Raw genomic sequence first — 10601 nt, 5'->3', positions numbered from 1 at the left:
TTTAGGTTACAACAAGCAAATTAGAAATGCAAATGAGCTATTATATTGAACACTATATGCACCCTAATTAATATCATACCATCCTCTTCTAATATATCAAATTATAGTACGTGTCACAAAACAAAATGGAAGAAATTGAGGCAGTGTAGAGTGTGCAGGGGGCAGTTAATAGACTGATCATCAAACTAGGAAATCCTTCCCATTTCTGTGAATGTTTTGGATCAAATTCAAGGAAAACAACTTGACTCCCAGCAACTGAGGTACTTGGGTGCCCAACCTCCTGTAAGCTGAGTTAACCGTGGCCCTTTTGTGGTTATCCCTTGAAGCTATTTATCGTGATACCCCGATGTGCTCCCGCTGATCACAGCAAATTATTTGGAAAGAATACTAAGTTTCTTTTGAATTAGGGGTGACTAACCCACACTCGGAGAAATATGCTCTAGTTTCACTTCCCAAATGCTAAAGTTTAGTCCGAAGAAGAGCTAGAAAGCTCATTAAAGAACAATATCATTCTATAACCGGCAAGCTTTTCTCTAGTCTTAATCCGTTTCTACTCACCTCTTTGTCCTACCTGCAATTCCGAACTCATTGCAGCCTATCAAAGTCCACAACTCTAGCAGATATTATGCAGCACAATATGGGAACAAGATTCTCGTACTGGTGCAGGGAAACTCTACTGTTCGGTTTTTTTGTTTTTGGATTGGGGAATGGATTTCCAGCCAACCATGGATTTCGATGTCCGACATTCATGTCAGTCGTCATCAACTCCCACATCTTCTTCTCAATAATTTGACTACCTATCTTCAAACATATAGACAGATGACTCTCTCTATTTCTTTTCCTTTTTAGGAGGGACCACCCATCCTGGCGTCAGATAGAGCCAGATTAATGCGCACCCAAACAAAGCTTTTCCAACGCCCAAGGGTGCAAAAATGCACCATTAGATAAGCATCTTCAAGAGAGCATCAAATATTGGAATCTTATCTCCCGGCAATAAATAATTACCAGAAAAACTAATAATAAAAATAATAATAAATAATAAGACATGGGAAAAAACAAAATATAAAGGAACAAAGATAATCTTTAAATTTGTTCATTGGACCTTGACTTTTCAATTCCTACGTTATTTTACTTTTGGTTTTATTTGCAACCAAAGTGAGATATTTATGATACTGAGAGCGGGCCCACCATGGACCAACGAGGACCCTCGAATAAGTACAAAAACACATTTACGTCATCTTTTTCAAGAACGGCAAAACTACACCACCTGCGTAAGTTAGCAAAAACCCACACGCTCACAATTTTATTTGCCCAATACTGAATACGGATGTTTAACGGAGTTTGGTCAGAGAGACGAGCAATAAAAAAGGACTAGAACCAAAAGCAAAGATTTTTATAGTTAATACCAAAGCATAGGTCAGCAAAGTAGCGAGGGCTTCTCGAGCGCACGTTAACAAACCCGGGTTGACCATCGCCTCAACCAGACTCAATTTGATCTCCATTTGTACGGACTCGACCTGCGAATAGAAAACATCATGATTGACCTTAGATCTGTTCCTCGTTTGGCCCAAAAATTGGAAATTAAACAAAAAAGGAAAAAAAAAAAAAAAAGAGAGTTGAACTGAGAGAGTCTAGACGGAAAATGGAGAAAAATATAATATATGCTTTGTCAGATCTACACGAAGAAGTATCCAAAATATTTGCTTAAGAAAAAAAAAAAAAAAAAAGAGAAGCGGAAAAAGGAAAAAAAAAAAGGGATGTTTTTCTTCCAGAAGATGAGGAGACAAGCGACGATGAAAGCTTGAGAGTGAGAGTTTTTACCTGACCAGAAAAATAAGGTGCGAGCAGAGGGAGAAAGCAGAAGAAAATGAAAAGTTGGAAAGAGAGAAGAAGAAGGAGAGGTCGTAGGTGAGAATGGACGTACGCAGATCTGAGGGTAGTGTGGTGTAAAGCAAGGAGAAGCAAGGGTGAGGGTGAGGGCTCACTTTCAAGGAGAGCCGTTGATGAATGATGGTACAGTTGGCAGACGGAGGCAGTGAGAGAGGGAAGAGATGAGAGAGAGAGAAGAGGTACGAGGCCCAATGGACAGAGCACGGGTAGTTAGTTACTACACTCCTCACTCGCTCCCTCACTCACTTGAGTTCGTGGCGCACACAAAAGTTCGAGTCACCACTCACCTTTGGTTTCTTTCTTATGGGTGTGGAATCGGATTCTATTCTCGGGCCTTGGGCCCTTCTTAGCCCACTCACCTTCCATTATTTTTTAACCCCCCCACCAATTTACCTCTTGGTTTTTTTTCCCCGTAAATTCACCATTTGTCTGTAGAGTTCAAAAAGTCAATAGTCTTGTACGGGAGAACTCCATCAGTTGGATAATCAAAGATAAAATGTTGTTTTTTTGTAGAAACTATTCAAAAAGGTGGACTTTGTGATGGATGAATTTTGTCATACAAGGCATTGAGGTATGACCGGGGCTTTCCGGTTGGCAGCAAAGAAAATCCGAGGGAAAAGCAGGGTGGCAGGTGGAAGGATAGAATTAAACAAAGCATTTGTTCCAAACACACCTTTTGACTGCACTCCTCAATATGATTCCTGCTTGGCCCCCACCACCACCACCCCTTTTCGCATATGTATTCTGTTTCTATTGTTAGGTGCTTCTCCCCCTCCCTCCCAGAGTCCCACTCTCCTCTGTTTCACTTTGGTTGCTCAAAGTTTAATGCTGCACCCATATCTATATGGGCCTGTGAGATTCTTACATTCATGATACCAATGTTGGATCAGGCCCATAACCTTCTGGGCGAGTTTCTTGGTTACCCAAGCCCAAGAACCCCTTACAATCACCGATGATGCATGCTGCCACTAGGATATGGACAAGCAATCATTGCCTGAATTTGGCAAAAATGTTACTATTATTATTATTTCTTTACTTTTCTGAAAAGAATATAAGGGTGGCAAATTTACAGTTCTGTCCAACCTTGAAGAAGAAGACATACTTGAAGACATGGAAGGAAAAACTCAAAAATGGAGCAAAAGTATATATGCAAAATGAGAAGCAAGCGCTAGAACAGACACGAGCTGGTACGCCGCAGTTGGTATTTGGGCCCCGGTGTTGGATTCAAAGACCACCGCATCTGCACTTCCTGGTAAAGTTTCATGTTTCGGTTAAAAAAATACAATGAACATGAAGGTTTGAATGTGTAAAAACCTTTTAAGACTAAGATAACCTCCGTAAGATAAACCATTTGGGTGCACCTAGGTTATAAATATTTTTCATGCATTCTTGTATACTTGGATTTTATAAAATTGAGCTTTTATTATTCATATTTTTATTTGAAACTGAGTCAACTTAAAAAACTTTTGCCAAAGTGATTCCAAATTGTCTTATAAAATTCTTAAAAGGTGTTGCTAAGTGTTATAAAACTTTTGGGAAGAAAAAGGAAGGTTTGACCGATGGTCACCTACGGTTAGTCAATCGATTGAGATGGAGGCTCATTTTTGTAGAAAAAATGTTTGAGGTTGATTTATTAATAAGAGAACATTTACATTGAATTATTTAACTATCATTTTCTCTTATTCAAAGCTCTCAGCTCTTTGTGAATTGATTACTTACAAACTACTTTTAGTGCACCAAATTGTTCATCCTACCTGTATTCAAAGGTTTATCATGCTAGGTTGAGTGAGATTAAACCTCTATTCATTTGTGAAAGTTTTAGTGATTAGTAGCTTCAGGTGGATGTTGAACTTGAAGAGACTTGTAGGTGCCCATTGGAGCCCCATAAATCCAAGTGTAAGAGTTTGAAGGCTTGCTTTAAAAGCTTTGATTAGTGGAACCCATACTTGAAAGGAGTTTGAGGAGAAGTGGACATAGGTGGGATATAAAACTGAGTTTACATCTCTTTGTCTCCATCTCTTTACAATCTTTGAGTTATTTATTTGTTTAATTAAGAGTGTTTTCCAAAAAAATTTTAAAACCCAATTCACTCTCTCTTTTACGTGTTTTGTTTAATTTATTAGCCTTGTTTTACAATTATTATTACTTTATGACATATTTTATGCATAATATTTTAAAAAAAAATTATTTTACAAAACAAGTAATATAAAATGAAAATAAAATTGACAAAAAAAACATAAGTTTATGGTATATGAGATATGTATATTCTATATCTTAGAGGGGTGTTTGATAAGTTAACTTAATGACTTAAATTAATTTAAGTTATTAAGTAGATTAAGTATATATGGTAAAATAACTTAATATTACAACTTAAATAAAAAAAACTTTAAGTATTAAATCAAAATAGTTAATTTATTCTTAATTTCAAATCTCTCCTACTTCATTTACATGTTTTAATGAAAGTATATTTTATAACTATAACTCTACATTCACAACCCATCTTTCACAATAAATGTATTTTTAATTATCTTATGTATTTACAAAAGCTCGAATACAAATGTTTAATAAATAAATTTATTATTTAAGAATTAAGATCAATGAAAATACAAATATTAGTTAAAATTGACAAGTACAAATATGTCAATTTGATGATTTAGAAAACATTTAAAGTTAATTTTACCTAATAACCATAATTCTTAAAGTAAAAAATAAGTAATAAATTTTAAGTTAATAAGAACAATTTAACATTAAGTCAACTTAAGTTAGTAATAAATATTAAGTTTTACCAAATAGTACCCTTTTAGTTTAAGATTAACATATAAACGTCACTCATCTTATCACATTATCAATAAAAAATAAAATAAAACAGATGATATAATATGCTATTATTTCTCTTTTGTCATTTTTCATGTTATATCCAAACAACCAAATATGAATTAAAGATATCTCAATACTAAAGGGTTTTATCCACACATTTAATTTGAATTACGTGGTTAAAAGTGTGAACAATGACATCTATCACAATATCATTGTACGTGAGTAAATGATTAGGTTGTGTTTGGTTGGTAGAAAATTTTGAAAAAAAAATAAGAAAAAGAAAATAAATTAATAAATTATTTGTATATAAAATTCTAATTTTATTTATTTATTTATTTATTTAAAGTGAAACCAAACATTCACCAAACATCCTCTTAATCCCATAGAGAACACTTTCCATTACAAATAGAAAGCCATAATGTGATAGGTGTAGTTTGTCAAACTCAAACCGGGAATTTCCTAAAGCGAATCTGTTTAAGTTGGAAGTATGGTACCTTTAGCCTTATGAGCAAGTCGTTCTCTTTCTTCAACTGATGGACTTCATGCTCCAAGTGATTGGTATAAGCCTGTAACACCCACAAAGGAAAACAAGAAAAGAAGAAGAAAAAGGTAAAGAAAAAGTAGTGTTTTATTTTGCAACTGAAGCAGATAAAATTTGTTGTTCAGCAAACTAGAACAAACAATATTGAATGACCTGCTTCCTTGCCCTTGACCTAGCAGCCGACTCACGGTTCTTGATCATCCTCTTCTGCCTCCTCTCAATGGTCTTCATCATCTCATCTGAAAACCAGCGCTTCCTTTCAACAGGAACCGGGGAGTTTGGAGATGATGTTGTCACTGCCGGTACTGCCGTTGACATAGCCATTTGGTTCTTAGAGTAACCAATCTCAATGGCTGGACCCTCGAAAACTGATTCAGAAACATGGAAACTTGAGTCCAACACTCCTGGTTGCTGCTGCTGAGCAGCTTCCACTGGAAGCTGAAACCAATCAGCTGGCTGTTGAGGCACCACTGCCATTGGATCCATCGCCATGAATGGCTGAGCGTTTGCAGTACTACCATTCTGATTCCCTAAACTAATCACACCTGCGCGCACTAGAAACTCCTCAAGAGTAGTTTCGCCCAGTGTCAAAAGGTGCTGGATTGGTCCATTATCTGCACCACTGAGATGCTGGTGATGAAGGATTTCCTCCCAGACCTCTTCAACTGTTTTCTTATCCAGAACCCCATTGAAATTGAAATTCCCAAGAAACAAGGAAGCGGGTGATGAAGAAGAAGAGGAGGCAGAAGCAGCAGGGTTTTGCATGAAGTACTGGCCCTTTTCAGCAGATATCACATGTTTCAGTAACTCATCCAAATACGTACTACTTAAAGGTTTGCCCACATTTCCCAACTGGGTCTGAAGCTGATTAAAGGTCAGATGGTAGAGATACCCTTGTGGAAACTTTGAATGCTGAGATCTGTTTGCAGACGCCATTCTTCTCAAGTCCATTCACCAGACAAGCTAAACGCCCGTCAATTATCATAAACAATTTCCAGGCAAACAGCTTCCAAGGACAAGTCAAACAGTAATCACAGCAAAGACGAAGGTTTCAGTTCAATACGTGACACTGAAAATGAAATTCCAGAAAAAAGCACCAAATATCAGTAAAGAAAAAGTGCTAGTACTGGTTCAAATCATGTGAATAAAATTGTGTTAGCTATGTATGTGAAGAGAGAAGGAACATGTAAGAGGAAAAGAGAAGAATGGCCAGGGGAGAATGAGAATGATTGGAAAGGAGAGAACAAGAGATGGGGAGGAACAAGAAGCCAATAAGGATGGCCAAAACAGTCGAGGGAGTGATCTGGGGAACCGGAGTATATATATATATATGAAGACCCAAGAGCTAGAGAGAGTTTGACGCGGTCGTTTCATCTTGTATGACTCGCGAGTAAAATCTCTCCATACCTGAAATAGCATCAGAATCCGGTTTTGGAGGTTGGCTTTTGACCTCTCTCTCTCTCTCTCCCTCCCCACCCCCACACAGTACAAATGTAGTTGTTTCTAAGATAAGTTAGATAACTACTACTATATAAATTATGGAACTCCTTTAGTAAATATATTTGAATTAGTCTCCCACCCTCAAAACTAGAGATAACGGCTCAAAACTCACACATAGAACTCACAGGGAAGATAGGACTTCCGAGTAAGAAAAGGAAACAGAAGAAACAAATATAACCGGGACAATTCATCACAACAAGATCACCTAAAGCATCTCCAAAAAATCACAAAGTAATAGATTTAAATTCCGTTTCACATTATTTTTATTCAAAGTATTTTTAATAGTTAAATATTTTCTTTAAAAATATTTTTAGGAGGATCACCTATTAAAAATAAGTTTGAAGTTGATTTAAAAAACGTTTCTAATTTTTTTAATACTATAAAAATAAAAAATTTCAAATATTAAAAATATTAGAAATGTTTGTTATATTTCTTATGATTACCATCAAACATATCCTAAAAAGTGTGTGAGACAATCATTTTATGAAATATTTCTAACTTTTTTAATATTTAAATGATAAAAAATTTCAAGTGTTAATGCTTCCTAAAATCACTATCAAACGAATTCTTAAGTGTTTTTATTTTTTAATACTATATATGGTTATTTTTCAAAAACTCTATGCACTCTTATGATCCCAGTGCAATCTCTGCAATTATACTTGTATAATTTTTTATTACATGATTAATACAACTAATGCAATGATATAAAGATAAATGTTTATTATATGATTAATTAAATCCTTTAGTAATTATATTTGAATTAGATTGAGTTGTACCAATAATCTTGCTAACTTATGTATAAAATATAGTTTAACTAATTTAAAAAAATTAAATTAACGTAATTTTTTTAAAAAAAATATAAGTTAATGTAAATTACTAATAATAATTCTATTTCTTTTTTTCAGTTCTAAAAATATAATAATGATATCCACGTGGTCACTAGGTTGAGTCATCACAAGTTATGCTGCTGGTGGGCTCGTTCATGGGCTTAGGGTTTAAGCCCATCCCAGCCCAGCCTTATAAAATATCTCTTCTTAGAGGCCACTGAATTATAAAGTTGGCCCTGATCAATCTTGGAGCACAACCTTCCTTTTGGGTCTTCAGGTATAATGGATTAATACAGCTTTATAATAATTTTATAAATAAATTTAATATAAAAGATACAAATTACTTACTATTTAAGGATTGAATTAAGTTTGGTATACTTAGTGGCATTAAAGGTCACGAAGGTGACCCAGAAAAGTGGTTGCCTTGCCCTTTTTGGAGACGTGGGGTAATCAGATTGCATGAGTGAGTAAGCGGAAGAAGCTCATAGATTTTGCAATCATGAATAGTGAGCCACAAAGGTGAAATTGAAGCCTTGATGGCACCCCCTCCTCTGTGGGAGCGCAGAGTATTGGGCTATTGGAGTTGTTGAGAGTGACATTTCAGTGGAAATATCGATCCTTCCCTTTGGAGCGGTCAGCTTTGAAGTCGGGTCTCTCCAAGAATAAAGAACAGCAACTCATTGCTCTGAAAAGGCCACTTTGGCCACCAGTTTTGAAATTCGTCTTCTCCTTTAGCAAATTAATCTCCCAGAAGGGTAGTGAGAGGATATTTAATTCCACCCATGTTTGATAGCAAATATTGTATGGAATCACATCCCAAAGCCACCATTGGGACCCCCAAATTGAGACTCTACTGAGTGGATTAGCCACTTTGGAGTGCACCTTAGGCCACCCCCACATATGGGAACAAAAGCAGGTTGATTTGAATGGCTCCTAATGTTTCCTTCTCCATCACCACCAAACTCGGCATAATCATATAAAAAAAAGATTACCCAACTAGAATATGTACATGAATACACGACCCAAGAATATGATAAAGAGAAAAATGATATGTCCATCAGAAATCAACCAAACATGATTACACCAGACTTCACATTCCTCATTTGCACCATCACTTCCTCGAATAATGCATCTCTAGATCCCTACACTGTCCTACTACCACTCAACTACTCAAAACTGCTATTTCTATATACATATTATCTGTCTATATTCACTTAACAGAATCATCACGTCAAGACCTTGGTGAGCTCACCTTGCCCTGGCCTCTAGTGGCGGTGGGATGGGATCATCCCTGGAGTTAAAAAAAGTTCTTGCCATGCAAGCAAAGCCCTCTCCTTTTTTCCCACCCCAGGAAAGCCAGTTAAAAGTAAAGTACTTGGAATGCATATAGCATATTAGCATGGACACAAACCGTAAATATTTTGAAGGCTTTTTCCACAGTACCCCCCTGTGAACTTCTTGGATGACCACCTCTCTCTTCAGCTCAATTATTTCACACGACATGGGACCTGATCAGTGTGTATGATCTTATCTAATTTTCTTTAGTGCACTTTGCGTGTACTTTGTGAAATCTAAGGCCAAATACTTGATCACACACCATCTGAAACTAGAAAAGTGTGTCGGGACGAGACGCCTTTTTATCAACCGCGTTCTAATAAGATTCATTTTACCATTTTAAAAGTTTATCTCTTGAATGGGGAGTTGGATGATGAGCAATAAAGAAACTGCTCAGATTCTGTGAGTGATGGGAGTTAGGAAAGATTATGCCATTAACTCGATATAAAAAAATTGAGGTGAAAGATTCCAAATGCCCCACTTTAAAGCTTTAAAGCAAAAGCCAAACCCTCTCTTATATAACCTGTTTTATGATGGTGGGTATCTTTTCCATCTACATAAAGATTCTATTTTTGCGCACACATACAGATTCCTGAATCACATCTTTTCACCTTGGGCCAATTTGGCTTAACATGACCCAAGCAGTCGTATGTTAAAAGGCAGTAGTGAAATATTAGTCTACTCATTTTGGGGGCAATTATAACGCCATTGATGTCGGGAAATCTTAGTTGGAATCATTGTATAGCGTCATTGTTTTCGATCAAAATTCCATAATTTCTAAGTGGTGATCATGTACGAAAAAAGCATGCCAATATTTTCAAATGATGAAGCCCAAATCACATGCTCACCACCACCCACTATTTTTCCTTTTCCTCCATCCTTTCTTTCTCAAGTCGGAGTTGCAAAATTTCACATAATCCACAAATTTTCTAAGTTTTCTTTACAGGTAGGAAGAGATGAAAAAGTGTGGAGAATGCAGAGAAAGTGGAGGCATTTTGATGTGCTGGTGATAAGGGGTGAGATCTTGGAGTTTCATTTCACCCTCTGCTTACACGCGTGCATAGCGTGGCGCGAGTTACCCACACGCAAAGGCAATAAAGTGAAAATAAAATAATAAAAAAGGAAGTCGAATTGAGATTTAAGCATATCCACAATTCATTGGAAGCAAGCATGTGGAGGGCAGAGACGACACGGACTTTTCCCTCTAGTCTGACAAACCCTTCTTCAATTTTACCTGCACTACCAAGTACCATCCCTAGCTCCCAACTGCTTTGTACAACCCTTTAATTTTCTTTAATTTTCCACTTTTTTTTTAAATATATATATAAATAAAACATGGTGGTGGTAGATGTTGTTACTATGAAAGCTACTAGGTAATCTTATCTCCTTATCAACGTGTTTAATTTTTATGATTAATTTGCCTTACTTTATTTAAATGCTATATTATTATATTTTTACCCTCTGATTGTGGTTTCAAGATACTCGAAGGAGGCAGAAAAATGAAGTCAGCGAAGTTGTTAAGCGTGACGACAGCAGTGGCGTAGGTTAAGCGGAGGTAGTGACTAGTGAGTGACCTGGTGCGCATTTTTTCCTGAACCATACTCTTATTTTCTTTATTTATTTATTATTAGTGGAAACATGACGACGTTAACGGTTGACTGTAGCATTCAAAAAGTTGTTTCTTTTTCCCC

General features: G+C 36.2%; 1 protein-coding gene across 1 annotated transcript; it reads right to left on the bottom strand.

Annotated features, from left to right (window-relative positions):
* Positions 1-2908: 2908 nt before the first annotated feature.
* On the bottom strand, positions 2909-6591 carry LOC117907461 (ABSCISIC ACID-INSENSITIVE 5-like protein 3). Its single transcript, XM_034821007.1, has 3 exons — positions 5402-6591; positions 5202-5273; positions 2909-3139 (listed from the first exon to the last, which is right to left on the bottom strand). The coding sequence occupies exons 1-3, from the start codon at positions 6197-6199 to the stop codon at positions 3059-3061; spliced, it is 951 nt and encodes a 316-aa protein (XP_034676898.1). The 5' UTR covers positions 6200-6591; the 3' UTR covers positions 2909-3058.
* Positions 6592-10601: the final 4010 nt, after the last annotated feature.

The sequence above is a fragment of the Vitis riparia genome, chromosome 18 (genome assembly GCF_004353265.1).
Source record: "Vitis riparia cultivar Riparia Gloire de Montpellier isolate 1030 chromosome 18, EGFV_Vit.rip_1.0, whole genome shotgun sequence".
Classification (NCBI taxonomy): Eukaryota; Viridiplantae; Streptophyta; class Magnoliopsida; order Vitales; family Vitaceae; genus Vitis; species Vitis riparia.
The sequence above is the reverse complement of the archived record's forward strand: the minus strand, read 5'-3'. Positions and strand labels throughout refer to the sequence as shown.